Source organism: Diceros bicornis, unplaced genomic scaffold (genome assembly GCF_020826845.1).
Source record: "Diceros bicornis minor isolate mBicDic1 unplaced genomic scaffold, mDicBic1.mat.cur scaffold_73_ctg1, whole genome shotgun sequence".
Lineage (NCBI taxonomy): Eukaryota > Metazoa > Chordata > Mammalia > Perissodactyla > Rhinocerotidae > Diceros > Diceros bicornis.
In genome coordinates, this window is record NW_026691615.1 from 2562967 (window position 1) to 2582749 (window position 19783).

General features: G+C 48.4%; 1 protein-coding gene across 6 annotated transcripts in view; it reads left to right on the plus strand.

Annotated features, from left to right (window-relative positions):
* SAFB2 (scaffold attachment factor B2) overlaps window positions 1-19783 on the plus strand; it is a 42494-nt gene that overhangs the window by 3155 nt on the left and 19556 nt on the right. For all 6 annotated transcript variants that reach the window (XR_009219395.1, XM_058537898.1, XM_058537899.1 and 3 more), the window contains 11 exons: window positions 1819-1883; window positions 1969-2172; window positions 3998-4060; window positions 4974-5001; window positions 5912-6422; window positions 6842-6891; window positions 7446-7546; window positions 12311-12460; window positions 12549-12661; window positions 16642-16772; window positions 18056-18147. Coding sequence is in view for 5 of the 6 variants with exons in the window: in XM_058537898.1 (XP_058393881.1) it covers window positions 1819-1883; window positions 1969-2172; window positions 3998-4060; window positions 4974-5001; window positions 5912-6422; window positions 6842-6891; window positions 7446-7546; window positions 12311-12460; window positions 12549-12661; window positions 16642-16772; window positions 18056-18147 (1508 nt within the window). In the remaining variant the exon portion in view is untranslated. The remainder of the gene's footprint in view (window positions 1-1818; window positions 1884-1968; window positions 2173-3997; window positions 4061-4973; window positions 5002-5911; window positions 6423-6841; window positions 6892-7445; window positions 7547-12310; window positions 12461-12548; window positions 12662-16641; window positions 16773-18055; window positions 18148-19783) is intronic.

Below are 19783 nucleotides of genomic sequence, written 5' to 3' on the forward strand. Positions count from 1 at the left end.
ACTCATCTAAACAGGCAAATTGTCGAAAACTCGTGGGTCTGTTGTGAAAGATTAAACTTTTGAATTAGGTTTGTGTGACATTCAAATTTCATCTTCTAGTGTCTGTGTCCCTGCGCCCCCCCGCCCCCTGCTTTTAGTCAGCTGAGACCTGGGATTGGGGTGCAGCCTGTCTCTCATCCCCCCTCCCAGTTAGGGTGCCTCTTGGTGCAGCCTTTTGGTCTGCATCTCCTGTTTACATCCTGTGGGGCCCTGCAGGCTGCTATTTGAGGCCTAGAAATTGGGTGCAATTCCCAAACATTTTTAGACAGCGTATTTCAGAAGGACGTGCTGGGTTTAGATAGAACGGGAAATGGTACAGCGGAATTTTTTGAGTCCCAGCTTGGGAGCCGAACCAAGTTCTCCTGTGTCGAACGCAGATAGCAGAGCTGCTAGCCTCCCGGGGAGAATTAAATCACAGAACGTAAAGAGCACAGGGCTGCGTTTCTCGAGTGATTATTGATCATCATGGTGCATGAGATACTCAAGGTGTTGACACCACAGGTTGCATCTTTAGTCAAAGATTGAGATTTCTTATGTTTAATTTCCTCCTTTTTAAAAATCATGAGAATGATACTTTTCGATAATTTGGAAAACATGGAAAGTACGCGTACGAAAATGAAATTCTCTCTAATCTTACCACTCGGTGTTTTAACACTGTTGGCGATCGCCTTAGCCATGTCCTTCTGTGTTTGTACAAATGCATCTTCACGCTCGTGTGTATAGAAACACACACGAGCTTTTTAATAAAAGTAGATTACGTGGTTTTTTTTTTTTTTACTTTGGGGGCGTTTTCCCGTATCATTAAATATTCTTTAAAAGCATACTTTTTTGTAAAGTCACAAGACATTGTATGGTGTACCGCAGGGTTTCACAGCCTTGGTGCCATCGGCAATTCGGAGTGGATAATCCTTTGTGGCAGGGTGCTGTCCAGTGCGTTATGGTATGTTGAGCAGCACCCCGGTCACTATCCACCAGATGCCAGTAGCACTCCCCCGGTTATGGCACCAAAAACGTCTCCCAGCGTTTCCAAATTCCACCCCAGTCCCCCCGTCGAGAACCACTGGCGTCCCACATAGGAACAAAATATGCCAGAGTGTGCTTCCCTCTGGATGGTTAGGCTGTATGCACTTTCTGTTTATTTTATTTATTTTTTTTTTGTGAGGAGGATCAGCCCTGAGCTAACATCCATGCTAATCCTCCTCTTTTTGCTGAGGAAGACCGGCTCTGAGCTAACATCTATTGCCAATCCTCCTCCTTTTTTTTCCCCAAAGCCCCAGTAGATAGTTGGATGTCATAGCTGCACATCCTTCTAGTTGCTGTATGTCGGATGCGGCCTCAGCATGGCCAGAGAAGCAGTGCGTCGGTGCGCGCCCGGGATCCGAACCCGGGCCGCCAGCAGCGGAGCGCACGCACTTAACCGCCGCGCCACGGGGCCGGCCCCAGAACATTGCGTTTTTAAATTTATGTTTCTTGGAAAATGCCCGAGTTTATCCTTTGCTCGTTTTTCTTTTGGGATGTTTGTCTTAGTTTGGCGTGGTTTTGAAATCTTTTGAAGCTCTTAGATGTTTTGTGCAAAATCAAAAGAGTTTGATAGTGTTAGAGAAATCCTAGATTTCCGTGTCCCTGTTGAGACAGAGTTAGACGTGGTAGAAGAAGGGGCACTTCTTCTCGTTTCCTTGTAACATGTTCTCACCAAGTTTGGAATCTATCATCCTGTATAAACTAGTTACGAGGGCAGAACCTGAGTGTTGTCTGATTGAACAACTATTTTCTAATTAGGACAGAAGACGGAGGAAGAAGGCACGGAAGACAATGGCCTGGAAGAAGATTCCAGAGACGGGCAGGTATGTGGCGTCACAGCGGAGATGGCGGCAGGAGCCCCGCGTCCTGGCCCGCCTGGTCGTCAACGCCTTTCGTTCCTCTTCACAGGAGGATGTGGAAGCCAGCCTGGAGAGCCTGCAGCATGTTGACGTGATGGACGTTAGTGTGTTAGAAGAGGCCGAAGTCGAGAACAGCAGGGCTCCAGACTTGGGGGAGGAGGGCGCCGACAGCATTCTCAATTCGCTGTGTGACAGCAGAGAACACGTGGCTGCACAGCTGAGGGAGCTCCCGGCTCAGCTCACAGAGCACACTGTAGGTAACTTGGAGACCTGGTGGAATGTGCCAGCAGCTCAGAGGCTCCCCAGTGCTCGCGTGCTGTTGACACGAGTGAGGACGTGCTGGTGCCTGGTTAAATAGTGTGCAGCTCAATCACCAATCACCATAACCACTTGATTCAGTGTCTAAACCTCGGTGGTCAATGATGTCCAGTTAAATTCCACGCAGGGCAGATATTAACGAGTGGATAACTTCTCTACAGTACTGGAGAGTGTTTTAATAATTGGATGGGAGATGCTTTCTAACCGTAAGTCAAAAAATGAAAGGCTGACACAGTTGCTAAAAGCGTTTTCCTTTTAAAATATAGGTTAAAAAACTATAGAAAGAGAAGAAGAAAACAAAAAAGTTCATAATTCCATCCTCCAGATAGCCCTGTTATTTTTTAAATATGCTTTATGCACAGGGTTAGACAGTTATATTGAAAGGTGTGAAATACAGTGAAGAGAAACATTCGTTTCCCCCCCGCCCCGAGAACCCCTCCTGTTAAAGGGATCCACTGTGAGCGTCCTCGTGTATGAGTGCTGGCTTTTTTTCTTTCTTTTCTTTTTTTTTTTTTTGTGAGGAAGATCAGCCCTGAGCCAACATCCATGCCAATCCTCCCCTTTCTGCCAGGGAGGACCGGCCCTGAGCTAACATCTATTGCCAATCCTCCTCCTTTTTTTTTTTTTCCCCCAAAGCCCCAGTAGATAGCTGCATGTCACAGTTGCACATCCTTCTAGTTGCTGTATGTGGGACACGGCCTTAGCATGGCCGGAGAAGCGGTGTGTCGGTGTGCGCCTGGGATCTGAACCTGGGCCACCAGCAGCGGAGCACGCACACCCAACCACTAAGCCACGGGGCCGGCCCCTGGAGTGCTGGCTTTAATTCTGTTACCAACGTCGCTTTCCCAGTTTCCCTTCTCGTGCTGTGGCATGGAGCTCTCCATGGTAGCCATCCAAGGGCTGACTGCCATTTAATCTTACCGACTTGGTGTGCCCAGCTGTTTTATTTCGGTGGTTTTATTTATTTACTTAAGGCGTCATAGCTTTAAACTGGAAAGAAGTGCCCTCGTAGGACTGAACTTGAAACCTCAGAGGTCAAAAGTCACGTTCCAAACGTCACTGCACTTCGGCCTGGGGCAGCATTAAGCAGCTCATTTGTCCTGATCTCAGTGTGGTGCGGGTGTTAATTATTTCCAGAGCATGGACTTCCTTTCTAACTTCTTGATTAGTGGAAGCACCCAGTTCCTAAGGTTCAAGCCTAGAAAAGGAAGAAATAAAAAAAAAAAAGAGAAAAATATTTGGGAGGGGATCTTGATGTATTTCATTTAAAGAGGTAAAAGACTGTCAAATTTAGTAACCTTTAAGAGAACAGTTTTTTAATAAACAGCAAAAAGAGAGAACAATCAAGGACTTGTTCTAAATAAAGCACTCCAGAAGTGCCCAGTTACTGTTATCTTAAAAGTCTTGCTGTCAGGCGAGATCAGAGGAGTGGGAAGTTGATCGTGTTCCTCTCGAGGTCTGCTTTGGGGATTCTGAGGAGGGTGGTGTCTGCGGACCACCGGTATATGGAAACCACCTGGGAAATGAATTCGTTCGTTCGTGCGGCCAGTGCCGTCAGAGACGCTGGTGTCGCTGAGTCCTGGACTGGGCATTGGGGCAGGGAGGTGGCTGGTGAACCGGATACTCCAGGCGCGGACCCGGAGGCGGTGGTAGGCGCCGGGAAGGAAGTACACACGCGGGTTGCGTGGACAGTGGTGAGGTGTGGGCCTTGGCGTTCCCGGCTCTGTCTCCACACAGTGATCTTCCACTTCGTCTTCCAGGTGGATGGGGACGGCTTCGAGAACACTCTGGATGCTCCATCATTGGACTTCAAAGTACCTCCGGTAAGTTACCGTGTGGTTCTGCCCCGCTGGAAACTTCACGGCAGTGGTTACTCTTCCCTAGTGAAAAAGGATGCGTGTGTGTGTGTGTGTGTAAAGTGACTCTTTCAGCATTCATACTGAGCTGGGTGCTGGGGGAAGAAGGTAAGTTAAACAGGTCACTCTCGGGATATGTAGTCTAGTGGGGGAGGGGTTAATAACCACAAGAATGTAACTGGAGGGAGGAGAAGTTCAGGAGGTTGGGCCCCGGAAGCTTCTGGAAGGCTTCCTGGAGGAGTCCTATCTGAACTGAGATCTGACAGGTCGGTCAGGAGTTAGTCCGTGAAGGGGCAGAAGGGAGGGTGGCTCGCTGTAGGGGTGGAGGGCACAGGGTGGGGGAGAGGCAAAGGCAGGTGGGCCTGACTACCGAAGTCTGGGGCCGAGGAGGGGATTTGGCCTGTTGTCTTCAGTACAGCGGTAAGTGGGGGAAAGATGTTAAACAAGGTAGGGATGAGTTTGTTACAGGTTCCAGTGACAAATATTGGTTTATGTTGGAAGAAATATATTTTTAAACCTGGTGGGACTTATAAAGCAGTGGCCATCGGTGTGGCCTCTGCCGTGGCTGTGGGAGTCTCTGCCAGCTGCAGAGGCCGTTAGGTCAGCTGAGACTTGTGGGGTGGCCGGACTTGGTGGGGGCTTGGGCGGGCTCAGTGTTCCCACTGCCTGTCCGCTTTTGCCGGAGAGAAACTGACAAAATGAGCTTATCTTGGTTGGATTATTTTAATTATATTAAAACAATATATTGTTTTGAGTGGAGAAAGGTGTTTGCAACAGGCATTTATTCATACTTGATTGAAAGCTCACTCTCCTAGGGAAGTGTGTCTGCCCAGTTTTTAAAGCCTTGTGGCTTTTCTCTTTCTTGTCTTTTTCTAAACAGGATATTGAAGAACCTCTTTTGGAGCCAGGTACTGATAAGAGAAACACGCCAGTTATGGTTTGAAAGTTTTCCTGCTACTGTTTTTTCCAAGCTGTCTGTATATTTTAAGCTGTGTTATGGTCTCGTAAATTATTTTAATGGTGGACAATCCAGATCGTACAAGGATCAGAGATTGGAAACCCACTCGTATCACCAGATCTGTGGAAGTGCCGTTGTGGTTCTGGAGGTGAAGTGTATTTGGTGAGATGGTGGTGTTTATTTTCATCTCTCTAACCACATAGCGTGGTAGTTAAGTAATCCCCCCATGGTGATGCTTCCATGTGTTTCCACACATGAAACAGATCTTGTGATATTTTGCTACAGTCATTCTAACTAATGCAGTTGAGGCAGGAGAAAGTGGTTGTCAGGGCTCTTATAACCTGGGAAGTGACTGGACTCCAGAAGAGAAGACAGAGTTTCTTCATGAAAATTTCCAACACGTTACCCCCCTTCTGGACTGCCTGTGTCTCCCGCCGTCGGAAGAGTTTCCGGTTTTCAGATTGGACCATTCTGTTAAAAGAAATGCAAAGAAATGTGGAAATTGAGCTGTCACTGCATTCGGCTCAGCACCTTGGACACTGGAAAAATTAGTCGGAAGACCCAGACTTGAACAAAAACACGAAGAAGACCGTCGAGAAGCGGCCACGTGGTTCTGGGTGTTTAAATCTGTGGGGTCCTTTTCTCTTCTCTTCCGTGTAGCGTAGCGCTTACTCTAGCAGTCGGTCGGAGCGCAGGTAGTGTAACCAGTGTGAGTGTGTGTACCCGCGGGTTTTCCAATCTCTGTGTAGCTAGCAGTTCTCTGCGTGTTAGTGTGGCAGCCGTGCCCGTTCCGCATTTGTGATTGCTTTATTTCCCTGGTAATTAAACCTTGTGCCATTCTATTCCTGTTAAATCCGTAGAAAATGAGAAAATACTCGACATTTTGGGGGAAACTTGTAAATCTGAGCCAGTAAAAGAAGAAGGTTCCGAGCTGGAGCAGCCATTTGCACAGGAAACAAGTAGCGTGGGGCCAGACAGAAAGCTTGCGGAGGAAGAGGACCTTTTTGGCAGCGGCCACCCGGAGGAGGGTGCTTTAGATGTGGCCAGCGAGGCACCGGCACAAGCTCAGGCGCGCAGGGCAGACACCCTGTTAGCGGTAGTGAAAAGGGAGCCCGTGGAGCAGACAGGCGCTGGCGAGAGGACGGACTGTGAGCCTGTAGGGCTAGAGGAGCCAGTTGAGCAGAGTAGTAAAGCCCCAGAGCCCACGGAAGCCCGTAGCGCGGAGGCCGCGGAGGCGCCCCCGGAAGCCTCGAGCCCAGAGCCCAGAGATAGCAAAGAAGACGTGAAGAAGTTTGCTTTTGAAGCTTGTAATGAAGTCCCTCCGGCTCCTAAAGAGTCCTCAGCCAGTGAGGGCGCTGATCAGAAAATGAGGTTTGTTTTTTCTCAGTTTTAGACCAGACGCTATCTCCTTTCATTGGTCGTTTAATGACACACATAAGCTGTTTTTCTGCAATTGGCCAGCCAGACTGATGAAATTGTAGTTTACCTCTAAAGAATGTTTTATTTCTCTTTGTGTATTTTTAATGGGTGATTCGATTCCTTGTCTTTTTCTCAACCTACTATGGTTGTGTTCTTAAATTAAGTGTTATCTTCAGCCAAATCGAATTGACTTTTAAGAATCTGACGTTGTATTTGGGGGTCAGATTTCCAATATCAGCTTGCAAAGGTGTCTGTTAAAGTTTTATTTCAGACTAAGTTTCTGGTAGGTATTCAGTTTTAGCACATCATACTTTTAATTTAGTTCTCTGGCATTTTTTTCCTATATGAGTAACACTAACTTTTGTCTCTAGCTCTTTTAAGGAAGAAAAAGATATAAAGCCAATCATTAAAGATGAAAAAGGTATGATTTAACTTATGTAGCGGGGACACACCTATGGACCCCTTATTTGGGGTGGGAGGGGCCTGCAGGTATCCACAGAGTGGATCCAGTGTTTGTTTTATTGTGGATTACTGGAATTCACCATCTAATGGTGCCTTGAGAGACTAGCTTTAAATGTTGGTGAGCTTCTGTCTTCTGTGTCTTTATTGTGGTTACCATTTATGAGAGAGTGAAAATCCTATTACCGGACAGGAGTCTTTCTGCCCATTGAATAATAATGGAACAAGAATTACAGAAACTGCTGTCTTGGATGAGAACTGATCTTAGACATTTCAGTTCGTGGCTGACACAGACATAATTATTTCGGACATGATTATTCCTCAAGTAGGGAAACTCGGTTTCCAAGATTCAGAATTTTTTGTCTCCTGTGCTATGTGTTGGCAGTAACTAAATTCTTGAATCACAAGATTTGAAACTGGACCTAGTTAGAGTTGAAGAGAGGGCTCCAATCTTAGGGATGGTCGTGCTTCCTGTTACGCCTCGAGGCAAAGCACACCCCTCTCCTCCTGCTCCAGGTCGGATGGGCAGCAGCTCTGGTAAGAATCTGTGGGTCAGCGGACTGTCTTCCACGACTCGGGCGACAGATCTGAAGAACCTTTTCAGCAAGTATGGAAAGGTAGGCTCTCCCTTACATCTGACCACCCAGCCTCGATTTGGGGTGAAAAAACAAACTCAGGAGGTTAGGACCTTATTCCTTGCTTTGTTTAATTTTATTGGTTCTCAGTTCTGGTTTTAAAAAAAAAAGGACAACAAAAAGCCCCAAGAAGGAAAATACCCACCGAGTTCTGGGTGGTCTGCCTCGTTTCTTGGTTGAGAGTGGATAACGGGGAGCAGAACACTGCTCAGAGAGTGTGTGCAAACAGTGACAGTCTGCAGTTTTGTGGTTCTTGCTCACTTAAAGAGACTGCTGTCTTTTGGCCTATAGAAAACGTAAAGCTGGCACGCTGAGTTTTTTCCTTAACAGTAAGTGAAGAGTTGACTTTTATATCTTCTAGTATCTTAAGTGTATATTTCGAGAACTGGAGGGTGATAGTGATTTAAAAATAAAATCAACTAATAGGCTGCTCATGGGGGCAGGGGGAAAATCATGTAATTCAGAAGCCTTCTGAGCAAGCTGAGGACATTTAAAGATGATTCCACTGTCTTGGAGTTAAATAACGAAAGTCTTATCATAAGCTGTGCCCTGGTCCTCTGGGTGCCGTGGGGAGGGGCCCTCCAAGGGGGAGGTAGGCGTGTACCGGTCGGCGTCAAGACGTCATAGGGACTTGGGGCAGAGGTTTGGTGGCTGTCCCGTCCTGGCTGCCCAGGTCATCCCTTTGCTCAGGTCCGTGTCACCCGATTAGGTGTCGGTGAATGCTTTAGTGACTTAAGCAGACAGGACCCAGAAGAAGCATTCAGAAGGGCTTAGAAAACTATTAAGCCGTATCCTATTCATCCGGTTATTTTGTTGACTTCCTTCTCGACTCAGGGGCTGATTCTAAAGTCAAAGCAGACGGAGGCAAGGTCGCTGTTGTCACTGGCTTACAGTGTGGTGGAAAAATCACTTAAGAAATAAGCACATACGGGAGCCAGCCTGGTGGTGTAATGGTCGGATTCACGCACTCTGCTTTGGCAGCCCAGGGTTCGCGGGTTCAGATCCTGGGTGCGGACCTACCGCTCATCAAGCCATGCCGTGGCAGTGACCCTCATATAAAATAGAGGAAGATGGGCATGGATGTTAGCTCAGGGACGGTCTTGCTCACCAAAAAAATAAAAAGAAATAAAAAAGAAATAAACACATACAACACCTTAGGATAAGTATATTAAGGAAATTACAGCATGCTGTCTGTGTGGTAGAGACTTAGACTGAGGAGGGGGGTTTGGCAAATCTCGCTGAGGAAGTCATGTTTAGGGCGAGGCCTGAGTGGTTAGGGTTGGCCTTGCCCACCGAGCTCAGCTCCGGACTAAAGCAGCAGGACTTAGGAGGGCCCGTGGTGGGCAAGGCTGTCATTTGGATGAACTAACCAAAGGCTGCTGTGAGGGGCTGAGGGCAGAGGGCAGGCTGGGGGACAGGGACATTCGAGCTTCTCGTGGTGTCTGCTCTTGTTTGGGTTTATCTGTCGTAGGAAGTGATGCGTTTGCAAAGATACTTAGTATGATGGAAAGGTCATTTGACCCATCATTGGCTCAGCCCCCGACCTTGAGGAGAGGGAAGAATGGGAAGCTTCATCTCTGATGGGAGAACTGACATCCGTGTCTCTCTCACTTTCTGTCACCGTTGGCCACGGGCGGGGTGCTCTGGACCGATGGAGGCTTTCCTCTGCAGGCAGAGCAGAGCTCCTCCATCACTGCGGGCAGAAACTCGAACGTCAGGGTCTGCTGGGGACCTAGAGAGCATGGACCCCCTCGTCATCTCACAGTTGGGGACACTGAGGTCCAGAGAGAGGAGATGGCTCGTTCATGTTGACCCACTGCATCGGAGGTGGTTGGAGTCAGAACCCTGGGCTCCTGTGTCGGGCTCTTTGCACGTCCCAGAGTGGCTGGCTGCACCCTCCCTTCTCGAGTGTCCTACCTGTGAGCACTGGCGTGGTGGGGCGTCAGTCCCGGATCTTGCTCTGTTTTCTCTCTCCTGTTTCTTCTTGGATCCCTTGTTCCTGGTTGTCTGCTGGCTTTTGCATCAAGTGTTTTTTATGATTTGTGGCTTATTAGCTATAACTGGTATATATAAGGTATAACTATGTTCTAGTTCCTTGAGGTGTAAAGTTAGGTTATCTGAGATTTTTCTCATTTCTTGCAGTAGGCATTTATCGCTAGGAACTTCCCTCTTAGAACTGCTTTTGCTGCATCCCAGAAGTTGTGGTAGGTTGTATTTCCATTTTCACCCGTCTTGTGGTATTTTTTTGCTTTCTCTTGATTTCTTCTTTGACCCATTGGATGAGCCGTAAGTTTTTTTTCCGTGTTTGCCTTTAGGAGTTGTGGTCCGCATCTTAACTCACTATAGTCTTTCTTGCAGTGATGTTGTCCCGTTCCCGGATAGCATAAGAACCCTATGACAGTGCTCTGCCGTGTCCCCTCCCAGCCTTTGAGGTGTTATGATCATACATTTTACTTCTATTTAGTAAGCCATGCAGTACATTATTGGCTTTTTTGTTTTTGTCTTTTGCTTGAAACAATCTTTTAAAGAGATTTATAAATAAGAAAAATCTTGGGTTTTTAATTTCCCGTGTGTTTGCCATCTGGGGCTGCTCTTTACTGCTTTTTGTATATCCTGGTTCCCACTGGGAGTTGTTCTCCTCCCTCCTTAAACCTTCCTTGTAGCACAGGGTTGCCATGGTGAATTCCTGCCACTTCCATAAGTCTGAAAAAGTCGTCTTTTGCCTTCGTTTTGAAAGCTGTTTTCACCGGGTGTAGAATTCCAGGTTGGCTGATTTTCTTCCAGACGGCGCTGCTGCTCTGCTGCTGTCTGGCTCACCTCGTCTCCAGCCAGTTGGCTGTGGTTCTCATGTTTGTTCCTTAGCCCACAGGTGGCATTTCTTCCTCCGGCTGCCTTGAAGATTTTCTCTGTATCACTGCTTTGGGGCACTTTGCTGGTGGTGTGCTCTGGTTTCGTTTGCTAGCATTTTTCCTGCACTCCTCGCCTTTGAGGAGTCCCCAAGTTGCCCCACAACTCCCTGTTGCTCTGGTTTGTTTTGCTTTTTTCAGTTTTTTTTCTCGGTTTCATTTTGAATTGTTTCTCTTACTATGTCTTCAAGTTCCCTAATCTTTCCTCTGCAGTGTCTGCTGTCATTTTGTGTCTTCTAGTGTATCCTTCTCCAAAAGTCCAGTTTGGGTATTTTTACGTATCTCCCATGTATTTAGCTGACACACTCAATCGTTCCTCCACCATCTGGAACATTCGGGATATAGCTAAAATAACTTGAACATCCTTGTCCGCTAAGTCTGTCGTTGTGTCATGTCTGGGTCTGCTTCTACTGACTGTTTTCTTTTCTTGGTTAGTGTCAGATGTCCCTGCTCTCTGGCCAGCCTAGTCGCCTTTGACTGGATGACAGACGTTGTGACTTGACCTTGTTGGGAGCAGGGTGTTCTTGTGTCCCTGTGGGTGTCTTGGAGCTTTTGCTGGGACAGTCCATCACTTGCTCCTTCTGAGGCTTGATTAGGCTTTGTGAGGCCAGAGCAGCCTTAGTTCAGGGCTAGCTTTGTCCACTCCTGGGGCAACACCCTTCGGAGTACTCAGCCCGATGCCCGTGAGCTACAGGCTCTTGCACTGCAGCGCTTGGGCTCCCGCTGGGAAAAGGGAACCATCTGCAGCCCTGAGTGAACCCAGGGATTGTTCCTCTGCAGCTCTCTGGAGCCGTCTCTGTCCGAAACTTTCCTCTCGCGTACTGTGATCTCTCGCTGCCTTGATCTCCTCAGACTCGGTGCTCTGCTCAGCTTGGGGATACTGCCCCTCAGTGCCCCCTCCCTGGAACCTCTAGGTGGTGAGCCAGGGCAGCCACACGGCTCACTCGTGTGTTGCCCTCTTGCAGGGGTCACCGTCCTGTGTGGGCTGATGTCTGGTGTCGGAAAACCCTTGTTGCCTGTGTTTCCTCCCGTTTTTTAGATCTTTCAGGCAACAGGAGGGTGAATGCTTGGTACTTCTCTGCATCTGTGTCAGAGCTGTTCTCAGCTGTGCCTGGCATGGATGGGGTGCGTTTCTGGGTAGATATCTCCTTAGCTACTCATGCGTACAGTGGAACTGGAGAAAGTGATCCAGGCAGAAAGGACTTTTGGTTAATCAACAAGTTGTGGTTAGTGACCTTTAACTATCTTTAGCTTTTTCTGTTTGTTTATTGTCATTACAGGGGCTGATCTGGTATCAAAAGCAATTGTATTTTGATAGGTCAGGATTAATGATTAGAACCACTTTGTGTGTGTGTGTGTGTATGTGTGTGTGCTGAGAAAGATTAGCCCTGAGCTAACATCTGTGCCCATCTTCCTCTATTTTTTTGTATGTGGGACGCTGCCACAGCATGGCTTGATAAGCGGTGCATAGGTCCATGCCCGGGATCCGAACCTGTGAACCCTGGGCCACCGAAGCAGAGCGCACAAACTTAACCACTACACCACTGGGCTGGCCCTTTCCTCTGTTTTTTAGTATGTGTGCTGCCAGCACAGCATGGCTGCTAACAGAGCGGTATAGGTCCACACCTGGGAACTGAACCCAGGCCGCCGACGTGGAGTGCGCTGAACTTAACCACTAGGTTACTAGGTCTGGTCCTAGAACCACTTTAATAACTAATTATTTCCAGAGAAGTAAAAACTAGTGGAAACGATTCTGATGATCAGTTAACTGCTAATCATTTTTGCCAAGTTGTGTGCTTTCTCACTAGTATGAGAAAATAAGGGTGCCCTTTCTCGGAAGGTTGTCGGGGCCAAAGTGGTGACCAACGCCCGCAGTCCTGGGGCTCGGTGCTACGGATTTGTCACCATGTCGACCTCGGACGAGGCTACCAAGTGCATCAGCCATCTCCACAGAACTGAGCTCCACGGGAGAATGATCTCCGTAGAGAAGGTGAGGCGGGTCTTGCCTGTGGTAGCTCACGAAGTTCACAGGCAAGGAGCCGTGGACCGCAAGCCACTTGTGTCGTATTGTACTTTAGGCCAAAAACGAACCTGCCGGGAAAAAGCTGTCGGACAGAAAAGAGTGTGAAGTGAAGAAGGAAAAGTTATCGAGTGGTGACAGACATCATCCTGTGGAGATCAAAATTGAAAAGTAAAGTGATATTTGAAAACCTTTCTCTCAAGCTGATGGCTGGGAGGAGGGCAGGTGGCAGCCCCGGGGTCAGTGGGGTCACTCAGGAAACAAGCATGCGTCCTTTCCATCAACAGCCTCGCCAGCCTCTCAGTTAGATCCCAGGTGATTTTTGCGTTGTGCCGACACTTCAACACTCAGCCTTCGCTCAAGACCTAGAGTCTGTAGTGAAATAACCAGTAACTCCAAAAAGTGGATCAGAGCATCCTTAATAAGTATTTACATTCAAACAACTTAGTAGCCTGTTGAAAAACATCACACACACAAAATGAAAGAATAATGTTTTTATTTCATTCTTAACATTCTGGGCCCTAGCACGGCCTCTCAAACCTTGGAATCATCTGATCCAGATTGGTTTTCACACAGTTGTTGCTTTTTATCAGCAGCTGCAGAAACCCAGCTTTGCAAAGATACGGTGTCATCCGAAGGAGTGCAGCCTGATCTAATCCTGAGATGAATGGCCTCAAGCTAGTAATTTGTGCCGTGTCTGACCATTGTCATGTCAAACGTGTAAACCATCCCAGGGTGCCTGTGAGCTCACTACGGTACCCTAGGGTGCCTTGGCACGGTAGTTTTGGAATTCAGGGTCTGGGCTACAATTTTTCTAAAAGGGATGATTTATGTCTTTAATCAAGATGGACATAGGGACAGATCTTTCAAAACAGGCATTGCTCGCTTACACTTTTATCAGGATTGCAGGCTTATCTTTCTGAGAAGCTAGACTTTGGTGATGTGCTTGATATGGCGCTGTTCTCAGAACGCCGAGCGTCTGCGTCCAGTTCATATTGTCAACACAGTTTATTTCCACGTTGAGGTCCACTCGCACTCTAAAAATTGAGCCCTTTGCTGAGCCTATGTCTGGCTCACGGTAATTCGTTTTGGCTGTTCTGTGAGACTACTTATAGTCGAGTAAACGTGGCTGTGGGCACATCAATACTCCTGAGTTGAACCCGGTTTTTAAAGGTGTGATTCCTGGTCTTCATGGTGGCTAAATTGGAATTTGCAGGCCCGTGAATAAAGGACATCAGACTAGCCTTCGGGTGTCTAGGTATAGGACCGGTCATTTTATCAGCAGCCTCCCCAGAGAGGCACGTCCTCTCAGCAGCACTCAGCAGTCTGTATTGGTGGAACTGGGGAACCGTGGAGAGCCCTCGGTATCCTGTATTGGGGACGCGTTTCCTTCCTTGGTTTTTGGATCACAGAAGTGAGCCGTGTGTGGGAGAAAGGAACAAGCTAACATGTCAGTGGTTCCCTTAGTCCTGGAACAGTCCTGGGGGTCTGTGCTCTGGGGAGAAGAGGAAGCAGGCTCAGAAAGGGGACGCACCCGGCCCAAGGTCACACAGTCCAGCTAGGGAGCGGCAGGGCCGGGATTCAGTCCTGGGCTGGCTGCCCTGTCCCGGTGCTGGGGCACTTAACCATCTGAGGAGCTTGAGATGTTTAAAACCAGATGCCTTCATGTGGTTTCCCTGGAGGTTAAGCGTTTTCAGATGTGTTGGAACCGTATTTTTTTTCTTTAAACACCTCCATTAACCTTTTGTTTCATTTTAAGGATTTCTAGGTTTGGTAGTCAGCCTAAGTGGTGTAGAGAAACTTTTCCAGAGAGGTGGCCTGTCCTTGCTGTCTGGGATGAGTGGTGATGGCCCGTAATCACCTTTTGGCGAGCACACACACGTGTCGCGTGATCCCAGTGTGCAGCCCTCCAGCCCTTTTCCCTACGTATGTTTATTTTTTAGATATTACTTTTTAACTTAATTCGTGTTATCAGTAAGTTTCTCTGTGTCTAGGGGGTGCCTGTGAGTGTAGAGCCAGTAGGAGGTGTCTCCTGTGGACAGTTTTCAGGTCTCCTGGGAGGGAGAGGGTGGCACCCTAGAATAGTGGAAGGGGTACGTCAGAGAGGATTCGTTGTGGCCTTACTTGCAGTCACAGTCACTGGAACAGTCTCTGCCTGTCAGGAGGGGCACAGTAATAACCGTGGACTACTGTGCAGCAGCTGAAGGGACTAGATCTGTGGAAAGATCCACACAGGCTGGCCTTGGGAACGGGAGCTGAGAAGTGCTGTAGGGCGCTCACCTGAGTACCCTCCGTAGGTCAGTCCTAGGAAATGATGTCAAACATCGCCCGGGATGGTCACCGTCATGTGAGCGTGTGTGTAAACCCACAGGAGGTAGAGCCAGGGGACTGACAGTGAAGGCGTGGCGGTGGTTGCCATGGTGACGGGGAGGGGAGGAGTGTCTAGTAGTGCCCCATTATCCTCGGGGGATGTGTTCCAGGACCCCCAGTGGATGCCTGAAAGCTCAGACAGGACCGAATACATATAGATATGTGTGTGTGGTGTAGACGCACACACGGGTTCACCCTGTACATACATACCCACGATAAAGTTTAATTCATAAAATAAGCCACAAGAAGAGATTAACAGCAATAGCTAATAGTAGAACAGGTATAACAATGTACTGTAATAGATCCTAGCAACCTCAGCACACCATTGTTTTTTCTAATCAGGTCAAGAACTTTCACCTTTTCACTGACAGGAAGCGCTTTACGGCTTCTCTTAGGCATATGCAAATTGCCAGCATCACTAGTCTCACGCTTTGGGGCCATTGTTAAGTAAGATAAGGGTGACTTGGACACGAGCACTGCGATACCCATACTGCCACAGTCGGTCTGATAACTGGGACGGCTACTACGTGACTAACGGGCGGGGAGCGTGTACAGCATAGAGGCTCTGGAGAAAGGGATGATTCACATCCCGAGTGGGACAGGGTGGATGGAGCGAGATTTCATCGTGCTACCCAGAACAGCACACAGTTTAATACTTACAAATTGTTTATTTCTGGAATTTGCCATTTAATGTTTTTAGACTGTGGTTGACCTTGGATAACTGAAACCGTGGATAAGGAGGGGCCTCCTGTATCTGTGACATATGCTGTATCCATAGCGTTTTATTTTTTTAAAAAGGAAACCAATATGTTAAAAACGGTTACAGTTGATGATTCTGGTACACACTATCAATTATTATTGTATTGACTTTTTTTAAGTTTTAAAATGAAAAATGATCTCAAAACAGATATCATTTTAAAGACCACTGCTCCGTGCTGTGGAAGTTTAGGAGGGAGGAAGAGTGAGCTGGGAGAGGTTTCCTGCGACGGCCTGAGCTGTGCCCGGGTCGTAGGGAAGAGAGGGGAAGCAGCGCTGGTTATAGGCCCCCAGGGCGTCTGGCTTTCCCGTCCTGGGCCTGGCACACTGTGGGCGTTTAGTAAGTGTGGAATTTAATTGCCCGAGACAAACAGCATTAGGGAATATGGGAGACACGTTTGAATGGCAGTGATGATTTATTTCCCTGCTTAGCATAAAACTGCCTTGGAGTGGAATGTTACCAAGGTTGGAATGTTACTAACATCGCACGCCATTGTAACTCCCCACAGTCTGCAGATTACCAGGTGTGGCGTGTTAGGGTTCAGGGAGGTGGCCCACTGCTTCCTGCGGCAGGAACTTCCTGTCCTCGTACTGTGCCTCCATTCTGTTTGATACTGGTGGACTTATTTGGAAAAAATGTTTTTCCCTACAAAACTTAAAGATCACATTCCGCACATACAAACTGAGACATTTAAAATGGACCTTTAACAAGCTTTCTTCTGTAGTTGGAGTGTTTCTCATGTACGTTTGCCTGCCCGTCTCATGTACCACTGCATCTGGCATTGTAGAGAAACAGCCCAGGAGCCTGCAGCCTCCTTCTGCACGTTTCCAGATGCGGCGTTAATAACCGAAGCGGGCATGGGGGCTGGATCTGAAGAGGGTCTGCTCATCACCACGGTTTTCAGATATTACCCCCAACCGATTGCCACTGGCTGCTTGGTTTTGTGTGCAAATCTGAACGTGAGTGTGCACTGCTCCTGTTACAGTCTCAGCAACTCCAATTTGATAACCATGTCTTTAAATAGAACCGTAATCAAGAAGGAAGAGAAGACGGAGAAGAAGGAGGAGAAAAGGCCTGAAGACATTAAAAAGGAAGAAAAAGACGAAGATGAGCTGAAAACAGGACCCACGAATCGGTCCCGAGTCACCAAATCAGGTGATGAGTCTTTTACGTGTCCGTGGAAAGGGCGGAACGCGGTGACGACGGCTGGGCGGGTTTCAGAGGGCAGGTGAGCACAGCCAGCTTCTGATGACTTTGCTGACTTGCTGTGCAGAGGGAGCTGTTAGAGCAGCAGAGCCTCAGGTGAGGAAACGGCTTGCTGCAGTTTCTGTCCGACAGCAGAAATCTGGAGGGGTTCTCGTCTGTGATTCGTGTTTACTGGTGGCCAAGGGACCTGGGTTCTGGCTTTTCCTGAGTCTTCAGCAGAACAGGTGTGGGATTTGCAAAAGGGAGATGCCCTGGTTCCTTGTAACTAATTTGATGCAGCTCTGCAGGTGTGCAGTCAGGTTTTTCCTGCGTTTATGTTAAAGCCAGACGTAGTAAAATACGTAGAGAAAGGGAAAACCTCAGAACGTCTGTACCCTCTGAAGTAGCTACACTTGGAGCACACGACCTCTCTTGTCATTTTATAAAAATGTATTGTGCTCTGCACCTTCAGATTGCGTGGGGCGCCGCAGAATGTTGTGTGGCAAAAAATAAAATTCTTCCTCTCCTGTCCCAACCCTCAAAAAACCAAAAAACAGACATGCAGCCCAACCATCTAGAGCATTGGAGTTTGGTACAGCGAATTACAAGTTAGATCTTCAACGTTTGGGGTAATTTGCCAGCGGTCTCATGAGGAGCATGTTTTTAGAATGTTCCTTAAGTATTGCAAATCTCCCTAAATCAGTGATTGTTCCAGTGGTTGGAGCCTGGTCACTGTCGTCGAGGGGAAGAATGGGTTTGGAAGGCTTTATTGCCGTAGAATAATGGAGGGAAGCCCACCCATCTGCTGGGGGCTCCCTCAGAGCTGGCAGTGTCTGATGTAGAGCACAAGGGCCCGGAGTCTGGAGAGCTCTGTAGAATGTGTGGGAGGGGGAAAAATCGACATCGGTTCTCCTGGAGCCACGGGGGTTTGGTGTGGGGGTAGAGGGAGCCTGCGGGTCAGGTGCGTTGGTGCCCGCGTCGTGGAACGCACTCAGATCCCAGTTGTAAGATGAGCAGGTCACAGCCCCTGCATTCCACGTGAGCACAGGCCGGCCGAGGTCCGCCAGCCGCTGCCAACCCAGCGTGGCCATCTCGGTGGCACTTAACTCTGTGTCCTGATGGAGAGAGAGACAGGGCGCACAGGCCCCCGAGGGTAGCATTAGTCACTTGAAAGCCCCCATCCGCCCGTGTGCTGCTTGCTGTCGGGAAGTGGGGTGCAGCTTGTTTTCATAGATGGCTGTTTTTTCCTGAAGGAAGCAGAGGGATGGAACGGACGGTCGTAATGGATAAATCGAAGGGAGAGCCCGTCATTAGCGTGAAAACTACAAGCAGGTCCAAAGAGAGAGTAAGTACTGGTGCTGCCGCCTCCGTCCAGCCGCTTCTGGGGATTTGACAACCACTTCGATTTACGTTATGAAAACAGCGTTGTTTCACCTTTAAAATTTTTAAAGTTCTTTGAAGTACTCTGGAGGCATGTCGTTAACTGTTTAGATTATACGTACAGACACGAAGTTAGGTTCTAGAACTTATTTCAAAACCGTCCTCAGCCGTGTTTGCTTTCCGTAAATGTGTTGACCCTTCACTGATCCTTTGTCAGCGTGAACCATCTTCTAGAAGGAGAACCAGTTCACAGATGACAGCTCGCCATTGGATGGGACGGGCGAGATCCAGGCTTTTCATGTCGGAAGGCAGGGTCTGCTCTTTGGGGAATCTCATAGCAGTTATTATTTTTTTAGTTGATATTCTAATCTTCTATTAAATTAACCAAAAGCAGAGTAGAGTCCACCCCGAAACTGCCTGTCCTCCCTGTTGTCAGCGATCGAGCCACACTGCTTACCTGTGTACACGGCTGGACAAGCTCGTGGCTTCTCGTTTTGCTTTTTCCACTCGGGAAAACAGACCCTCTGCTTCCCAGCTGAAGGTTCTGGCTAAAAGGTTCATGAGGACAGCACTGCTCTCAGTGCGTGCAGAGTCACTTCATCCAAGCAGTCTTCATCCGAGAGCGCTCGGTGGTGTCGGGACTTCCTTTCAAGATGAACATTTGGAGTCTCTAAAGCAGCAGTTCCTAATGCCAGTTTCTCTATGGGCTGTGTGACAATCATATAATACAGAGACGTCTAGAGAAGAAAACAAAGACGCACCGTCTTACCACCCAAGTAACTCTGACGTTAAAAAAATAAGTAGTGTAATGCACGCGTGAATAGAACATCCAGATAGGAAGATTCAACGCAAGCAGAACGGAAGTCTCTGCTTCCGCACGGGCTCCTCACACTTCCTCTCAGAGGGCGTGAGGACACACGACACACACAACATGTGCACTCTAAAGCACCACGGTTCAGGGAGCATCCTGTGGCCTGCTCCTGCACACCTCTTGGTGGACGTATATGATGAGACGTATGGGTCTACTTTTTTACTTTTTTCTTTGCTGAGGAAGACTGGCCCTGGGCTAACATCCGTGCCTGTCTTCCGCTCTTTTGTATGTGGGGCGCCTGCCACAGCATGGCTTGATGAGCGGTGCATGGGTCTGCGCCTGGGATCTGAACCTATGAACCCCAGGCCGCCAAAGCGGAGCACACGAACTTAACCACTACACTACCGGGCCAGCCCCTTCCTATTTTACTTTTTAAAAAATCTTTTAAATTTTGGAGTCATTATAGATTGACAGGCAGCTGTAGAAGACAGTACGGAGGTGCCGTGCACGCGGCACCCAGTTTCCCCCAGGGGATCATCTGTGGCTGTCGCACACTAGGAGAGCCAGGAGGGTGACGCTGGTGTACAGTGTGTGTGGTGCGGGGACGTTTCCTCACCAGTGTGGCTGGGCGTGACCACCCCTGCAGTCAAGGTGGAGAGATCTCCCTCATGTTCCCCCTGTCACTGTCCCCCCACCCCCCATCTGTCTCTAAAGGGTGTCGTTGTGACGACGACTATACACAGGATTCTGCAGCACGTGACCTCTCGAGGTTGGCTCTTTGCACGCGGCA